This window comes from Xiphophorus couchianus, chromosome 17 (assembly GCF_001444195.1).
Source record: "Xiphophorus couchianus chromosome 17, X_couchianus-1.0, whole genome shotgun sequence".
NCBI lineage: Eukaryota > Metazoa > Chordata > Actinopteri > Cyprinodontiformes > Poeciliidae > Xiphophorus > Xiphophorus couchianus.
Genome location: NC_040244.1, coordinates 5,262,767 through 5,281,596, shown reverse-complemented (window position 1 = coordinate 5,281,596; position 18,830 = coordinate 5,262,767). Strand labels below are relative to the sequence as shown.

The following is an 18,830-nucleotide window of genomic DNA, read 5'->3' as shown; positions in this document are numbered from 1 at the left end:
ACATTATATTTTCTTGTACTGGAAGTATTTCTGCCTGATCTAATATTGACTTTTGTTTTAGCTGTCACAAATAAGACCTCTATATAGAGTGCATTAGTCTGCAAAGACCACAGAGTCTGTATCTGCAAGGTGTCCAGGTCCTGAAGGGGCATTTTTGGCCAAATGTCCCGACTTTTAATTCATCCAGCTGAAGGACAAATTTCTAGAACTAGAGTCTGCAACCTGTGGCTCCAGAGATCTTCAGACCCTTCACTGTGGAGTCAACAATCTCCTGATGAAGAATTTACAGTTTAGTTGGACTATTTGGTGCTTTCACAAAAAGTTATTTCTTTTAAACGTTATTGTTAACTGGACAGATGATTCCATATAATTCCATCTTTTATAAACTAAGCTTGTAAAACAAACAGGGTACATTTCCCCCTCTTTTGTTCCTTTAGGAACATTTCCTGTAAACACAATTCATTATAAATGCCTTTGAAAATTAGAAATATACATTTTACATTTACATAGAGACAATAAGGACCCAATAAAATGAAATTCATGGTTAAAATATAAGTAAATTTTTCTTGAAACTAGAAACTTCTAAGACAAGTGCAATCATTTCTAGTAGATAATTTATTTGTGAGTTCATGTTACAGAATCTGAAAAAGCTTGAAACTTGCTTTCATTTTTGTCCAGAACAAAAAGTATGGAAGACAGAAACATGAACATGGAAAACTATATTATTTTGTGAATTTTTTCTTCTTTTACTTTCAAAAGGATACATCTTTCAGTACATAATTAATGCAGTGGGTATACGTTTATATTTACATCCTTTATCTTATGATTAGACATAAAACCATTTAATTTTCAAATTTTACTAATCAATATTCTCTTTCCTACCAATTGAAAGCCAATCAATAAGAAAAAAACAAGAACTGCTTTACTGTTTAGTCACCAAACAACTTTAAATTCAGATTGAACTAGATGCATGGCTTCCATATTGGATGTACGTGTAATTTTTTATTTTTATTTTTGCAGCTTTGCACAGATGATCGTTCCAGCAGCTCAAAGAAGGTGTAAATTGAAGGAAAGCTTCGGGTCAAAAATCACTCCATGGCTTTTCAAAACATTGGAATTAGTTAGATTCTTTCAGTTTTATTTAGGTGTCATTTGTGTAGAAATTAAATTGCATAATGTGTTTGATGATGTATGTAGAATGATACAGAGGGGATCCAAGTGAATATTCATGTGTGATACTACAACTGATTCTGGAAGTAGTGGGTGATAAGCTGTGAACCAACACAAAGTGGAATCAATCGCATACATTAGACTTGTACCAATTTAAATTCCAATGAAGTTTCCTAGTCTGTGTGCTGAATGGAGAACTGAGACTTAGTATGGGAAGCATAGAGATAAAGCCATTAACAAGCAGGTTGTTTAAAGCAGTTTTAATGCTGTGATTTATTCTAAAACCAAACAGAAGTACAATATCTTATGATAAAAGGAGCCTTTTCTTCCTTTCAAACAGGTTTAAGCATAAGTTGAATTAAATGTTTTTGAAATTTTGTTAAAGACCCAGGAAACTGATTCATGAATTTAAATATAGTTAAATTTAGTTCATCAGTGCTACAAACAATTTTTCACAGTCATATGGAGAATTTCCATTTTTAGTCATAATGTGAAAATTCCGACTTCGCAGTCAGAAAAATCAAAAGTTGGACTTATCGCTCTGAAAGTGGGAGAAACGGTGATTGTCTGCAGTTAGGGTGTATTACTTATGGAAAGTAAACCCTAAAACTATGTTCGTAAGAGATATGGCTACTTTGGTGCTGCTATGTTGAAATCCTAAGCTCTCCAACTATGTGTCCCCGGGTGTGATGTCGAACGCAGCTCCAATTTCCAACTTCTGACGTAAATGGATCGCAGCAATATCTTCAAATAAGAGCCAACTTGCTAAAATTTGATTTCACAGGTTCACAAATTTGCAGTGACATTCACTTTACTGGACTAAATTGACACTTTGATAGAGATGCTAACATTATGGAAACATGACAGTTACAGAAAACCATTAGACATTAAAATTCTTCATAGATCATACGAAAAGACTGTAGTTTTTGAACAGATCTACAAAGTTAATCCAGCCAAAGGCACAATGGTGATGTAATAGTTTAACATTTGAAAACACAGAAAATTACAAACAATTATCAAAATAGTTTGAGGTTTGTGCTTAAAAAATAAATGTAAAGTTTTAATTTTATAATTACTTGTTTGTTTTACCCAGATTTCAAATATAATAAAACAAGATAATATCACATTAGGGACAAAAATACCTCACATATTTAGTGATTCAACATAGAAAAATACTTCAGCTTGAAAAGATCTGTATAATGTAGAGTCTTTAGAAAACTACTGATCACATAGTGCAAGGAAAATCTCTCACGGCTCAGCAGTGTTAACGCTTTAAATAATGAACTGTGTGCGCCTGTGTGTGTGTCAGGCGACACTCTGCCCATCACTGTCTCTGCTGTGCGTTGCGTCCCCTGAGCAGTGTTGCGAGAAGTCCAGAAAGATCCCGTCTGGTTCCAGCTCTGAGTCCAGAGACTCCGTGTTGTGGTCCGCCGTCATCTCTATGCTGGACGCCGGACTGGGACCAGAACTCGTGTATTGTGCAAGAACCTTGGAGGTTGATGGAGAGTCAAACTCCAGCGAGTCAGTACAATGAGCGTCCTCAGCTGGAGACGGATCAGGGAGGATGCTGGGAGAGGGCTGCTGTGGTTTGAGAGGATGGAGCATGGAGGGGCTGTCATTGTCTCGGAGCTGGAGGTCTTGACTGGATGTTAAAGTGTCTGAACAAACAGTTATAGAGATTATGTTATAAGCAGATGATTTTCTGTTTTTGCTGAAAGAGAAACCTTAATGATAGGTGCTTCATAAAGATATTGACACCCATTGAAGTCTTTCCAAAATATATAAAAGTACAACACACAGTAGCATAACAATGGAAGGTAAACAGTACATGATTTTCAACTACTTTCACAGCTATAATCCAAAATGTTAGGCAAGCATTTGCATTGAGCTCCTTTTACTCTGACACTCCTGAAAAAAATCCACAACCTATTCACTCAAAACCCAAAATGAGAATAATTTAATCAAATGCAGCTATTGAGTGAAGGACCCAGAGGCATGTCAGAGAAATTTAATGAAAAATAGAGAACGCAACACTGTTCAGGCATACATCTGCTGTAAAATGTCCAGCAGTCAGGTCATAAAACAGCTGGAAACTAGCAATCAGGCCCAAAATCTGGATGTAGTAATGGACTCAGACCTGAACCATCAGACACACATAAAAACAATTTAAAAGGTTATCACCTGAAGAACATTTCCCAGATTAAAGGACTAATGTCCCAACAAGATCTTGGAACATAGAAACTCATCCATGTGTTTATCTTTATTCAAACTGATTACTGCAGTAGTGTCTTTACAGGTCTGCTTAAAAAGTCACTCAGACAGCTGCTTGTGTTCTCACTAAACATGGGAAAATAGAGCACATTAAGTCCTTCCACTGGCTCCCTGTAGCTCAGATAACACACTTTAAAATATTTTTGATGGTATAGAAATTCCTGAATGGGCTAGCACCAAAATGTATTAAAGATCTGATGGCATTGTATTAACCTTACAGACCTCTCAGGCCTCTGGTTCTAGTCTTCTCAGCATTCCCACTCAAAGCCAAACATGGTGAAGCAGCATTCAGTTTTTATTCTCCTCTAACCTGGAACAAACTTCCAGAGAATTGCAAAACACTGAGTTTCATTAAGTCTCTAGATCTCGAAATCTACTCCAAAACAGTTCCAGCTGTAATTGCAGCAACAGGTGGCTCTACAAAGTATTCTGATGGAACGCCACACATTTCAGATTTCTTGCTCGTAAAGAAAGAAGAGAAAGAAAGGAAAACGTAATTTTTTCTTTGCGATACAGAAGTTCTTTGTATTGGTATATAATATAATATCCCAATTAAGCACATTGGAGTTTGTGGTTTTTACATGACAAAGTGTTGGTGGGTTCAAGGGGTGTGATTGCTTCTGGGAAGCACAATAAAGAAAAAATAGGCAACTTCTGTTTGGTTTACCTGTCAGTGCAGCAGAGGTGGTTGACACTGTGGAGGAGTTTGAAACACTGGTGTCATCAATCATCCTGGCAGCGCATTTATTCATTGAGCTGCTCTCCTCCATGCAAGATGACATCTCACAGACGGAGTGGCGTCTGATGCCCGTGCTGCCACCTGAGGATGAGTCTATGTCATACTCAACAACAGGAGTCAGCATGGGAACGTTGTAGCTCTTAGAGCGGACCACTGGATTCTTCATAGTGGGAAAGCTGTGTGTTTTGGGAGCCCTTGAGTACTGCAACTTCTTTTCTACAGTGAATGAGGGAAATGAAGACATTTTGTAATACAGAATATATAGCGCCGTGGAAAAGAGCAGAAAAACCCAAAAATACCTAACAAGCAGGATGAGCAGTGCAAATTGGAGGATTCGTCTCTGGAGTATAAACCATGAGTCCCCAGATATGGAGAGACTACCTTCTGGATGAGAGACTCCAGACGAAGGTAGTCGTCTGTTACACCTTTGGATTCATGGACTCCCTGGGTCAAAGACACACAAAGCCAAGTCAGAAAATGTACAAAGCAATAAAACATTTTGAGGTAAAAGAATAAAGACAGAAATGTGACTTCCTGGGGTGTCGCGCAATCTTCTTAAAAGAATAAAAGCATCAGAAATGTCTTTTGGGTCTTAGTTTAAAGCATTACATTTATGTTTGAGCTGTACATTGTCCCTTTCTAAACAAAGTTTATTAATATGATTATAACAAAACCTGCAAAAAAAAAATCACAACTGAAGTCTTGACAGAATTTAATATTTTTGATTTGGTTTAGCCAATATCAATCATGGTAAAAAACAAAAGCATCAGCAGTAATCATAATCATAGAGACATTTCTTATTTTTTAAAAAAAAGCAACATACAACTTCAACACCAGAGATAAAGATTAATGCACCAGATAAAATATGACTAATGGTTTTATTTTTATTCATAATAAATGTACTTCAATTAGTATAGTGCCCTCTTATGGAGAAAAGTAGACACTACGATTTAACTGGAAACATTGCAACCTCTGGGATGTTTGGCTCAATGAAAGAATAAAACAAGCAAACAAATTTATTTTGCGGGACTTAGAAGCTTGGCCAAAAAGTTAAGCAATAATGTGAAGTTGATTCTGTTGCTGATTTCAACAATAATCATAAAAACCATTGAAGGAATGGGACAAAAATTCTCACATTTAAACCAGGCTGCCGCTGCAGAACTGAACTCCCTGAGAAAATCAATCAAGTTTCTATACTCTGAATCACCGAGCTGCTGCTTGAAAACCACAAAGATCAAAACCACATGAGTAGAGCACACGTCAGTGAACTGGCGTCATGTGGTCGTAAAGAATAAAAAGAAAATTACCATCAGATGTGAACAAGGAGAAGCAAAGACAATTAGACCTAAACATTTTGCTCCTTTTCCTTCCTTTCTTCCGTCCCTTGGTTTTACAGTAAAGCAAAAAGGGATTAAGCAAAAATACACGCTACTTTCTATGTGTGTCTACCGTTCTGTCTGGATGCCTGTGACCTCTGTGTGTGAATATAGAAGAAGCAGATTTGGGTCAGTGAGTCACTACATGTTAACCCAAACACAAAGAGATGCAGACACTCATACATGCACAGAGAACACAGGAGATATTTAATACTCAAACATGGTTAGTTGCCAGTTAGTTGAACCCACCACAGCTAAATGATCCTCAAAGAAGAACTTGGCAGGAAAAGCAATGTTGAACACAAAATGGTAACTTAAAAACCAAAATTATTAACGTAACCAAGGGGGGAAATTATTTATTACCTCCTCAGGGGCTGACCTTTTTGTTTAACTTTAACACTTACTACTATTTCACAATGGTAAGACTTAATGTCGTAATACTCAAAGCTGACAAAATGAAGAAAAAAGTTACAATTTTCACAGAGTAGCAGAACATTAATGAAAGTCACTTTTGTATAACCACTTCAGAAAACATCAGGCCGAATCTATTTATAGTATTTATAGTAGAGTGGTGCGGACAGCAGAAAGGATCATCGGGGCCCCCCTTCCCTCCATTCAGGACATTTCATCCCAGCGCTGCGTGTCCTGAGGCCGAAACATCGTCAGTGACCCCTCACATCCCCACCATGGACTGTTCTCCCTGCTGCCCTTTGGAAAGAGGTTCTACAGCATCCGGTGCAGGTCCACCTGGTTCCGAAACAGCTTTTTCTCACTTGCCATCAGACTGCTAAACTCTTAACTGGACTGCACTTAAAATCTGGTCTCCACATTATACCTTGCACATGTACAGAGCTAAATAACTTCTATTTTACTGTCATTCCTGCACTTTATATTTTATATTTATATTTATATTCATAGTTTATACTGTATTTTATTTTATTCTGGAGTAACCTCACAACATTGGAACCTCAAAACATTGTCCTGAGCCGTATGCAACGAAATTTCGTTCTGTATACACCTTGTGCATGCAAAATGACAATAAAGTCAGTCTAAGTCTAAGTCTAAGTCTATACTTGAGAAGACATTTTAAAAGTTCTTGGCAGAAGAAGGAAGCCGTAACAAACGTCTTTAAAGTCCCCAGAACAACTGGAGACGCACTAATAAATGACTGAACCAATTCAGACATTGACTTATCAGAGAACACAGTCACTAGATAAAGTAAACTCCACTTCTGCTGAAGAAACACCATCAAACCAGACTGTGTTATAATACAAACAGCCAGAAGAAAAATATCAGCTACAACCTATAAATTTAACCATTTTAACAGCAAACTAACCACATAGTTAGCATTAGTATTAAGCTAAAATATATTTTCCAGTTTGCATTTTACCTGATGAAAAACAAAGGAACTCTTTACAATTTTGTTGAAGAAATGCATTTCTTTTAAAGCCTTCCTGATTTTTCACCAAGACTGAAAATTCTCCTATGCATTTTACACCAAAGCTCACTTTTCCTTTAGTCTTTTCTAGCTTTATTCTGAGAAACAACAGCTTTCTGCCATCTTCTGTGTTGCAGTGTTACAAATCTTTTAACATGCAACACAAGTTGTACTGGTCATTGCATGACAATGAGCAGTTCAGTCAAAGGGGGTGGTGGTTTCCCTCAAGGCTTAAAACAGAATGGGCAAATAGTTCAGTTTTTAGAATAAAGGCTCAGTAAGTAAAAAAAAAAAGAAGATTTTTATATAGTATTTGTAAGCGTTACCTAAGAGTGTAAAATGATAGCTTTATAAACTCTAATGTGAAAACAAATGCGTAAAACTTTATGAAGAATTGCCTCCCGAAGTGGAAAAAAAATTCCCAATAAAAATACTTCTGAAGCAGTTTTCAGTGGAGTTGCTTCAGTTCCAAACGGTTGTCCTTACTCAGCAAGCTGCCTCCAGAGTACCACCACCCTGCTCGACTAGGCACAACGCTCTTTTCCTGAAATGCAGAGCTACTTTAACAGGAGATGCAACAGGACACACACCTTCCACAGAAATACACTTTTGTCTTATCAGTCCTCAGTAATGGGAGATCTGAGACAGGCCTTTAAATTCTTGTTGTTCCAGAGTCTCTTATTGTTCAGCAATGGACACCAACGTCAGTCCTCTAAGGACTAGATAGATTAAATTCAGTTAATAGTTTGAGGAACTTCTACTTAAATTTGTAGAGCACTTTGATGGTGCAAAACCACAATGAAAAACCACAAGTTCAACTCAACTACAGTGTCGAGTAAGCCACTTGTGACACCATAAAAGGAACCTGTAAAATTGGCTTAAATTGTAACATTTAACCATAGAAATGTTTCCAAAATGTTTACTGCACATATGATTTAATTATGCAGCTTCATCTGCTTTTGGGGCAAAGCTCATTTATTGTTTTTTCTATATTGTACATATGAAGCAAAGGTCAGAAAAGCTAAAGCTTATGCTGACAGTTGTTCTGGTTTTGTGAAGTTGTCATTGCTTTAGTGTAAACATGGATAATTCCCTGCAGGGAGGGTGCAGAGGGGACTAAATGGTCATGGGAAGACAACTCTACTCCGTGTTCACACTGAGATTACTTCCTCTGAGATCTCTTTGAAAGAAAAAAAACAAAAACTCTCCCTCATCCTCTAACCCAGTGGTTCCCAAAGTGTGGGGGGCGCAGAAAGCGGTATGGATGAATGAAAAAAAAAAACAGTTACACAAAAGTGTTTCACTGGACAGATGGTTTGTAGTGTGTTTTGGTGCAACTTGAAGTGTGAAATAAACTTCAGTGGAATTTGAAAACAAAATATGCGTATAGGTTCATGTCTGGTTGAACGATGTGTGTGCTCAGTTCATTTTTTTCCTTTTTTGGAGGGGATTTTATTGTAATTCATAGGGGGGCCCAGAAAATCTTTGGGAACCACTGCTCTAACTTCTGCTCTTCTTCTCAAAAATATTATTTAGTCCTCTTCTCCTTCTCGCACAGCTGAAACTTATTTTAAAATAAGGTTTCGCAGGGGTGGAAGAGACAAGGAAAGAAGAAACCTGTAGTATCATCAGCATTTGAATGATGGAGGGGGGAACTCTGGCTCGAGGTCGAGACAATGCCTCATCCAGTTTCAGGTTGAGGGTGATGATGTTCCTGAAGTGGAGGAGAGCAAGTTGACGCACTGAAGGCTCCTTTCCCTATTCAAACAAGCAAAAAATAATAATAATTAAAAAAAAAGAAAGTTTTTCAACAGTAACGCTGTCATTAGAAGGGGGCATGTGCATGTGTGAGCATTTGCATACCTGCACAGGGTAGAAGATGGCCTGCAGTATGGACAGAACATCACAGAAGAAGAAATCCCACGTGTCTGCCAAAGAGTCCAACAGCTTCTGACCTTAAGGTGATAAACATGCAACAATGTAAGTTACGCATCAAAGTAAGAAAGTGAAATTATTTTTGCATGCTAAGTTTTTATTATTTTCTGCTTTCTGTATGCACACTACATTATCTACTTTGAGATTGTGTGCTACATTGTGCTGCTCTATCACATAAAATCCCCCCCAAAAACACAGAATATTGTGGTTTCAAAGTGACTAAGTTCAGAAAAATTCAAAAGATATGAACATATTTGCAAGACACTGTACCTCCCACTCCTACGTACATAATTTTACTTTCGGGCACTTTAGGTCTAGTCAGAACAAAAGGTCTGTATGTTTCTGTGGTTTGACTTATCCTAAATTTCTCACCATCTAGATGTGGTACTGACGTAAAAGGATCATTTCCTGCCTATGTTTCTGTGACAACAGTGCTGAAAGTCACAGCCGGTCTCTTCTGAGTGTGAGATTTCTGTCAGTTTCAAACTGCTTCAAATTTACTCTGCATATTATCCAGAAACAAAAGGAACAAAGGCCTTTTGTTTTATGTTGCTCCTGTCTTTTCAAAGTCTTTGAAGTAACTCTGTGTTTGTGTCGGGAAATGTCCTTCATTAAAATTCACCAAGGAGAGATAAAGCCATACACTCCCAGTTCAAACTAATGTTTAACTCATGAGGTAAACTCAGCATCTGGCATTGTAGTCAATAATTATTTTTCCCTGCCAGTCCTTATCTGAGACCAAACAAGATAAAACACTGATCTTGGAGTTTCCCTGAAATGAATCAGGGCTACGGTGAATATTGTTAATCAAAGCAAGAAGACACAGATGTCTAACGATGGAGACAAAAAACTTTCAGGCAGAGACTTTCTGTTTTATAGGTATTTGTACTGTACTTCTCCAGAAGTTATGCAAATGATCAAAATCTTGACAGCTTTATTAATTAAAAGAAAATAATAAACCTTTAAAGGTTTGAAAGCGGGTCTTGCACCCAAATAAATTCGATTTCCCAATCACGTTTGTTGAGGTGCAAACTTTCATAAATTATTCCTTAGTATTGATGAAGTATAAGTTCTAAGTAAAACAATCTGCCAATAGAACAAGGCTTTTGAGCCAATAAAACACTAAAACAACTTCAGTCATCAAAGAAAGGTGTGACGGCTAACTAAAAATGTCCCAATTACAATCGCAAAGCTTTTTGAACGAGTGTAAAAATGGTGTTCAAGCTGAAGTTCACCCTTTCTTGAAGCTTTTCTTTTTAAGCTCTAAAAAATAAGTCTTTAGTGACTATTTTCAACAAACAAATGATTCTAAGAATGTGTCAAATTCTAAAAGTCCATTTTTGTGTGTGTGTGTGTTTTTTAATTCAACCTCACGAGCTGTAAATGTCGTAACTCGCCAATCAAAAGGTGAAAGTGACGATATGACATCTATCCGTTCCGTGATGCCCGTCGCTGAACTCTACTAACTGCAATGCAAGTGCTTGAAGTTTTCAGAAGACAGAAATTTGGTCTACAGTTGTAATAGATACATCATTATGTTCAACTAGAAGTGGTTTGCACCTTCATAGAAGCGAATCTTGTCCCTCAGTATGACCATGCCTTTGGTGAGGAGCTGATTCTGCAGGTACTCTGTGAAGAAGGAGCCCAGCTCTGTCTTCAGGAGCTGCCTATAAAACGCAGATACACAAGGGCTTATGAAGCATGAAGTGACACACACATCATCACTGGCTGGTTCTTATTTTAAAAACAAACCAGATGGAAAAGCAAACTGCTGTGTTTAAACAACAACAGTCTCAGGAAATTAGGAGAGATGTCCACTTTGTGTTCAGCAGTTAAAGCGCTATCCCAAAAGTCTGGTTTAGCCCTGACAAATGGAGAACATGGGCTCACAGAGATAAATATGGAGGCTAAACTGCTCACATGTGAAATCACTGTTCAAACACAGCATATCTGGCGACTATAAAATCTTTATTGAAACCGTCATATGGCATAGTTACGGCCATGTTTTAAAGCCTTACAAAAGCATTCATAACCCATGGACATCTTTGTATTTTCTCATCTTAAAACCACCAGTTTGATGTATTTTTGCTTCAACAAATATGACCAATATCTATGGTTTTCAAATATTTTTATAAATCAAAATCTGAAAAGTGTGGCAGACACATGTCTTCTGACTGACCAGATTTTCTGATGGCACCAACAATATTATTGCCAATCAGGATGATGTGCTCAAGGTGATTTGTTAACAGAACTGTAAATATTTATTTTTTTAAAAAGTGGTTATTGAGTTATGTAACAGAGTAGAAAAAATATACTGGAAGCTTATATTCAACTGTCTCATTTTTAAACATCCAGCCACAGTTGAAATATCCATCAACACCAAGCCATGCTTTTGGACTGTGGGAGGATTTCAGAGTTCACAGAGAAAACCCACATGTCCCCAGGGAGAACATGCAAACTCCATTCAGAAAAACCACAGGCTGGGATCTGAACTCAGGACCTTTTTGTGATGATACCAACTGTGAAGCCCCTCCTTTACTGGGATAAAGAGGTAGCATGAAAAGAGATCAAATGTTAAAGCTGTAATTGCTATAAACATGTTTAACTTGCCGGTTTCCATTAGGCCTTCACAAAACAGCTGCACTAATAATGAATTGAACTACAAGGAGCCTCGATTTACAAATTATTTGACACATACAGGCAAATAGTGGCACTGGATTTTATTTAGGGATATACGAATAGTAAGGATTGTGTCACTTTCCTTCTAATTCACAATTATGTACTACTCTCTGTTGATCAATAACATAAAAAATACATTAAAGTTTCTAATCTTATAAAAAGCTGATTCTAAGCTGTTTCCAAGAAGAACAGACGTTGCTCTGACTATTGTGCGTACCTGTATGTTACTGCTGTCAGAGAAAACCTGTTTGTGTGCTTTAATATTTACATGACACAGTTTTGACAACACTATGTAAGCAGCCCTCAGGTACACTGAAAGTAAACAGCAGTGACCCCTGTGTAACCTTAACCTGTCTGTTCCCATCGGATCAAATAATCATAAGGTGTTTCTTTTTCAGTGGGAGCAACTACTGTTATCATGAATGTGCAAATGTCTGAATAAAGAGATGAGGGCAACACCAATGTAATTCAGTAAATGTATGTTAAATAAAAATCTGCCACAATTAAAGAAGCGCAGCATGCTTGCTATACCTGACGCCTTCATTCAGGGTGTAGAGCTCATTTTCTCCCAGGTCTTTCTTCTGGAAAACCGAGACCACTGCATTGTGGATGCTGAAGACAGCAAATAAAAAAAATATTTAGACCAATTACCACAAGCTGAAGGCCATTCAAGTGTCATCAAACTGTTGCTGAGAAAAATCACGCCTGGCTGAAAAGTTTCCAACATCATGAACTTTTGAGGTTAGAGGTTGAGGTCCAACAATTCTCAGTATACGTTGGAGAACAAAATTGTGTTCCAAATAATAACAAAAACAAGGCATGGAATAATTTTACATGTTGCTTAGTTGCCTATACTTGCCTTTTCTCTCTCTCTTTGCAATTAGAGCTTCACACATGTCGAAGTAACAGAGTAAACATGATGAATATCTAATGCGCTGACCTGTTCCAGGTGGCGTTGGCACCGGCCCTCCTCTGCTGAGTCTCTTTGTTCCTCCCACACTCCTCTGACGGCCCCCCAGCTGTCCCTCCTTTCTCCCCACCTCCTGGTGAACTTTTTGCCTGCGAGAGGTCGGTGAGGCTGGAGGATGAGCCGGTGCCCAGCCACAGTTTGCTGTGGAGGCTCCTTGAGATCCAGCAGGAAGGAAACAAAAAACAGATAAATTTATGGACACGAGTAGCCACGGTTATAGACCGTGGCTACTTGTGATAAATCGTGACGAAGCAAAGACTGATTTATTTGGTTGAGCGAAGTACTGTGTTTGGAGAAGTCGAGGTAGTGGTAGCATCATGCTGAGTGCCTGTTTAGGTGCCAGCAGTCTGAGTGAAACAATGATTAGCGACTATTTCCAAACTCTTCAACTTTAGCAGCAATAAGGCTAATAGTTTTTTTCTGCGAAAAATCAAACGATGCTGAGAAAATTCTTTTGAAAAAACTTACAGTTCTGTTGGTTCAACCGATTAAAACACTTTAGGAAGTTTACTATGCTCTATTTATTTTTAAAGGAAAGAGTCAACTACATTAAAAAGCTGGGAGCCAGCTTGGCAGTTATTAAAGGATGGTTGATACTGGTAACACAAGCTGATGGACTGGTTTAAAACTCAAAGGACATCGCTTTGAAGGACAAACAGACGAATAAAACAAATTAATCAAAACCTTTCGAAATTTATCCAAGACATTCAGAAGAAAGTACGGAGTGTGCAAACAGGAGAAAGTTGAGTATCTTAAGCGGAGCTTGAAAAGTGTGAGCCGGACTCCCCTTTCCCAGTTTTTAAAACTTCCCAGCTCTACTCGTCCCGACCCACTCTACCCCTCTGTCCCTTTGCCAGTCTGTCAGCTCGGTGACCATGTGACCATGAGAGCTTTTGTGCCAGGCGAACAAAACAACCCTTTGAGGTTCAAGGGCTGCCAAAGAGGAAGGGAAGAGTTTAAAGGTGACACGTTTCACTCCATCTATCTCTCTGTCCATCTGTGAGCTCAGAGAAGAAAGAAGCTGGACTCAAGCAGCTTTACTTAAGTCAGTTTTGTTGTTAAAGGCTGTGGATCGGTTTGAGTTTTAAAGGATGCACCAACATTTTTAAAGGGTACAGATTAAACCCACTGATGTTTTCCACTATGGGGTTCCAACAGATTCAAGTTCTTTTAATGAGAAACTGACCTATATTTTTTCTGGCCACATGCAGAAGAGTTAATGCAGCAAAACCCCTCCCCTACCTGTTGCTGTGCACTGCCACTCAACTAATTGAAAAATGTTTAAAGCAATTTTTCTCAGCTACAAGAAAGATAAATTCAGCTGTTTAGAAATATTTACATGAAAACGCTTGCAAGCTTTTTTTTTTGTTACACACCCAGAAACATTTGTGACAATAAATAGTGAAGTTACTCAAAGCTATATAAAATACAAGAAAATGAATAAGCATGTGGAGGAAAAGGAGAGAAGGTGTGCTGCTGGTCCGTCTAACAACCTGGATCTTAGTCCACATAAATAGGTCACTGTGGGAAACAGGAGCCGTGTGCATGTTTGGACGCAGACTAGACTCGGTAAACTATCCAAAGCTTCTCAAAAAAGATGTTACAAAGTCATGCATACAGCTACCATGACTTTGCACACTTCGGTTTTGTCAAGCTCAGAGAATAAATAGATACCAAGACTGAAAATAAGCATGGAGTTGCTCTTGCTGTCTAGACATGTTATCTGAGCTAGGGGAGAAAGTGTCTTTTTCTGGATTTGCAAAAGACAAAAGCTCTGATGTGAGCAGGAAGTGAAACACATCTGAGTTTTTGGCCCCTGTTCTGCACAGGAAGGCTGCAGTCTAATCACCGAACAAAGGAAGAAGAAGAGTGAAAGCACGAATGAGGTCATCCAGGAATGCATGTGCATTAATGTGCATTATTGAGTCTTTGTGCGTCCACGAGGACAGAGACAGCGGGAGCTGAGGTGAAGCTGAATTTGAATGTTTTCTGAGGAGTGTGTTTGTGGTCTCACCTCCTAAATGAGCCCTCTCGCTCCATGTTAGCCCCGGCAGATGGCTAACAACCGCTCTGCAACTGCAACCAGCGATCCAGCATCTGAAGGAAAGTGATCAGGCTTAAGGTACTCCTGCATGACATGTCACAAAAAAGGCACAGGTGTAAAAATATACATACATTTGTTTTCATTCTAATCTGCAGAAACAATGCGCATGGCAGGTTGCAAGGTTCTCCAGTGCAGATCTCCCTCACACGGCCACGACCGGCTAACAACACGCCGGATTCTAATCAAATTACAGTAAAGCGATTGAGACGGACATTTGATCCTGCCACAAACTCAGATGCCCCCTGTTCGTTCGTGCACAGTCACACAGACAGAGTGGCACATACATTTCAGACAAATCTAGGCAGGTGAAACTGAGGCTTTTTTGCCCTTTACCATACATGTCTGGCTCCCTTTTTCTCAGGCCCCCAAAGTCTGTGTGACTACGTGTGAACCGTTTTACTGCTTCAGATGTGGCTTTAGATGTTTGGCTGCAAAGCATGCAAGCAAAACTTTCAGTAGAGACCTCAGGGCTTTATAAGAGAAGGGTGTTGTGTGTGTAACCTGCCTGGTGAAGCTGAGGTCAAGATTGAGGGTGATTAGAGTCTGTTTATATGAAAACTGTTATGTGTTTTCTTCAGTCTCGACCTGATGCCAGCACTTAGGTCCTTGCGAAAGCTATCTGAGGAGGCTGCTCATGCATATCTGATTTGTGGTCAAAATAATAATAAGTGAAGTGCATGTTTTTCAAACCTCTACACAAATAAAAATCTGAAAAGTATTGTTTGTGCACTCCATAAATCTGGCCTTTATGGAGGGGTGGCAGGAAGAAAGCCACAAGAAATCATGGTTGTTATTTGCCAAGAGCCATGTAGGGGACAGAATGATGTGCTTTGGTCAGATGAGACCAAACCTCAATTTGCTGGCTTCCCTGATTAATGCTACCAGTGGTGGAAAACCACCGCACATTATCCTGAACACAACATTTCAATTAGGAGAAAGATGGATTCGGCAGCAACACAGCGAAACAAAGTGAATAACTTTTGTTTGTCCATTTTGTGTCCTCTGGTTGTAACATGACAAAATGTGAACAAGTGGAAGGAGTATGTACTTGTACAAAGTACTGCACTGCTGAAAATGAACACCCATAATATGCTTCAACACACACCACACACACACACACACACACACCATTCCACAGGCTGTCAGCCCAACAGGGAAATTATAACCCAGCACCAGACATGTGCTAAAATAAATGCCAGTAACTTGCAGGAGGTTGTTGTTTGTTTTACTGACATAAACCACAAGTTGGTGGTCCAGCTGTTAAAAAAAGCAAACCATTGGTGTCTCTTTTTAAAATGACTATTGTGCTAGTCTTCAGGACTGACAGCGTCTATATGAGGCAGCTACAGGCTGAGAATGTCCCTCAGGAAACGTCCAAATTACACTGTTGTGACAAACTGACATTTCAAGTTTAGGCTAAATGTTTTCATGCTCACTTCTCTGCCCACTTTAATGAGCTAAAATAGCACAATGAAGCCAAATATTACCTTCAGGGTTTCGATAGCCCCTCTAAATGCGCGTGAAAAGGTCCAGGACGAAAAGCGCCGTTATAATATTCTGAATCTCCGCGCGCGATCTACCGCGAGCCGTCAGCGCAGCTTTCACTGTCCGCGAGCGAGGAAGACATGAAGGAAGTAAAAAAAAAAAAAATGAAAGAGAGAGAGAAACCCGAGAGGCGCGCGCGCGTGTGTGCGCTCGTGAGTTTTTTTTTTTACCCCTGTGGGTGAGATGGAGATGCAGACATGGTATAAATTAAGTCCAGTCTCTATTTGAGTTAGAATCAGACGCACAACAAGATAAAAGTCATTAATCGAATTAAAACACAGAACTGTAAAAACAAACTAATCATTTTAAATTCATCATGCAGCAGCGAGTTTCATTATTTATCGTCAATAACTCCTCAGGATCTCACATAGTTGTTGAGGATGTTTAGCCCACTCTTCTTGACGCCGTTTCAGTTGAGGTTTGTGGGTTTGCAGCTCTAAATCTCACATTTGACACCAGAATACTGAAAAACTGCAAAACAAGCACGTATTTAAGGCGCTTGTGATGAAATTTCTTGATTGAAATGTGTCCCGCTGCAAAAAAAAAAAAAAAAAAGCTAAAAAAGAAACTTGTTGACTTGGAAACATTTCAGTTCTAAAACTTTGGACAAAAGTATAACTTTGCAGCTAATTTTCTAAATTGTATATAATTTTGTAAATGAACAAAACTGGATACTTTCTAAAATGTTTCTCTTAAATTTGAGAAATTTACTGAGAGCGCGTTCAGTAAAAAATGAACATACATAATTTACAACAGGAAAATGACTCAAACTCACCTCAGAACGCTCCAAAGTGTCTCACAGGTCCATCCTGAGGGTTTTGTTTAAAATTGTGCAGTTATTGGCGGTATTAAAAAATAATTAAAGGCCTGTGGATAGACCTGAACTACCCTACACAATCCATTCAGATACATAAAATTGAAAACAAAATGCTGTGATACTCACGAGTGTAACATTTAGGGGAAAATGTAATCTTGCTTAGATATTAATGAAACGTGGCTAACTGTTCAGGTTATATTTAACTTGCTCCTCAGCAACAGAAATACTGACCTAGATTCTGGTATTTAGTTCAGAAGTGGAGGCCAGTAAACAACTTTCATTTTATCCACTGCAGTGAATGAGAACAGAAGGGAAAAAGTACAGAAACATCACCTAGTAGATAAAACTTACTGTGTTTAATCCAGCAAAATAACTCTATCAGAATAAACTGCTTTGTTTTTTTTAAGCAGGAAGACTGGCCGTCCTCTACCACTCTTTTGCATGAAGGGATCATGGCTGAGCATGCATGCATGCATGGCTGTAGTATGGGGGGGGGGCGGGGGGAAGATTAGATCAATGCATTAACCACAGAGCTTGAGCTCACTGTCACACATCCCACAAACTGCATCTGCTTAGGCTGAACATGTTTCCAGCACCTCTGCTCCTCACCTACCAATAATGCATCACACACCCAAAGGCTAAATGTTTCCCTTCCCCCCTTGTGGACGTAATAAGGAACCTGTATATAGCAGTAAAGTGGACCGGTCAAGGACAGGTTGTTCCAAAGTTCCTTGGTTCATTTAAAGCCCTCACATGCACGTGCACACACACACACACACACACACATATACACACATAAAACCAAAGAACCCGGAAAACACAGTTTGCACATTACTCAGTGTTACATAAACAGCAGCATCTGGCCTACACAACAATGTTCAGACAAAGAAACAGCAGACATATTCACACAACATCTCAACCACCTCCGAGCTCTAAAGGTCTGGAGTAAATGGGTGCTGGCAGTTTCTCATGCAGTGTTTGCTTTAGCAAATTTTCTACTCACAACCTCTCATGACCTGGACATGTGTTTGGACAATTTTATTTTCCACATTAAAGCGCAGGACCAACCTCTGTGCCTAAGACGACATAATAACTATGACATACTAGTTGGACAGCCTCACCTCCTGGCTGTATAAATAGTAAAAAAAACATTAACCCAGACTACAAAAAGAACAACTAATTGACACTGATGATTATTTATTTACTATGACGTGAAAATAGAATAGCTCTGCCATTATCAGAGTGTTTTTATGATATGGTTTATGGCTGTCATTTCACAGATTTACTGCTCATTACAGTCTTTAAAGTCTAGAGGGTTTTGGCCTGAATATGAACTAAAAGTGGTTGAAATTTGTTCAGCTGTGTTAAACGTAGACCCAAAGGACAAAATTAGACAGAATTGTTTTACAAACAATTTTCTTGCATACCAAGAAAAACTATTTATTACTACATATCCATAAGGTTGGTAAAGGAGATGAGCCTTTGCTCTCCATGTCAAAACGCCTGCAGTGACTGACTACAGGAGTTTTATCCAGGTCACCCAGTCAGAACAGCTTCAGCTCTGAAATAAACTCTTACACAAATGTATCCTATTGGATTGTTAATATTTTGTTCCATGTTCCTCTACCCATCAGATGTGTACATAACTATACGAGATTCTAAAACACTATAAGAAAACTCTTCATGTTTATGCAGTATGGGGTCTCATGCTGGCTCTATATGACCCTGTTTTTGTCCTTGAGTGCATTTTCACACCATAATCTGGTTTGTTTAGCTACTTTTAAAA

General features: G+C 38.7%; 1 protein-coding gene across 6 annotated transcripts; it reads right to left on the bottom strand.

Moving 5' to 3' along the window:
- Positions 1–1,111: 1,111 nt before the first annotated feature.
- Positions 1,112–16,325, bottom strand: LOC114161160 (proline-rich protein 5-like). Of its 6 annotated transcripts, none has more exons than XM_028044301.1 (10): positions 16,170–16,325; positions 14,593–14,706; positions 12,549–12,740; positions 12,140–12,220; positions 10,490–10,596; positions 8,858–8,949; positions 8,612–8,752; positions 4,480–4,624; positions 4,109–4,396; positions 1,112–2,828 (listed from the first exon to the last, which is right to left on the bottom strand). In XM_028044301.1, exons 2-10 carry the CDS (start codon positions 14,616–14,618, stop codon positions 2,476–2,478), a joined length of 1,425 nt encoding a protein of 474 aa, XP_027900102.1. In that variant the 5' UTR covers positions 14,619–14,706; positions 16,170–16,325; the 3' UTR covers positions 1,112–2,475. The 6 variants fall into 6 exon arrangements, with proteins under 6 accessions (XP_027900102.1, XP_027900103.1, XP_027900105.1 ...); XM_028044302.1 differs by having other exon boundaries at positions 14,593–14,675; XM_028044304.1 differs by having other exon boundaries at positions 12,549–12,731; positions 16,170–16,324.
- Between the last annotated feature and the right edge of the window lie 2,505 nt (positions 16,326–18,830).

Coding starts and splice junctions, on each gene's coding strand:
- LOC114161160 (XM_028044301.1), bottom strand. CDS start 14,618: ATGGAGCGAGAGGGCTCATTTAGGAG. Junction 8,950..10,489: donor CAAGATTCGCTTCTATGAAG/GTGCAAACCACT, acceptor TATCACCTTAAG/GTCAGAAGCTGTTGGACTCT. Junction 8,753..8,857: donor CCATCTTCTACCCTGTGCAG/GTATGCAAATGC, acceptor TTGTTTGAATAG/GGAAAGGAGCCTTCAGTGCG.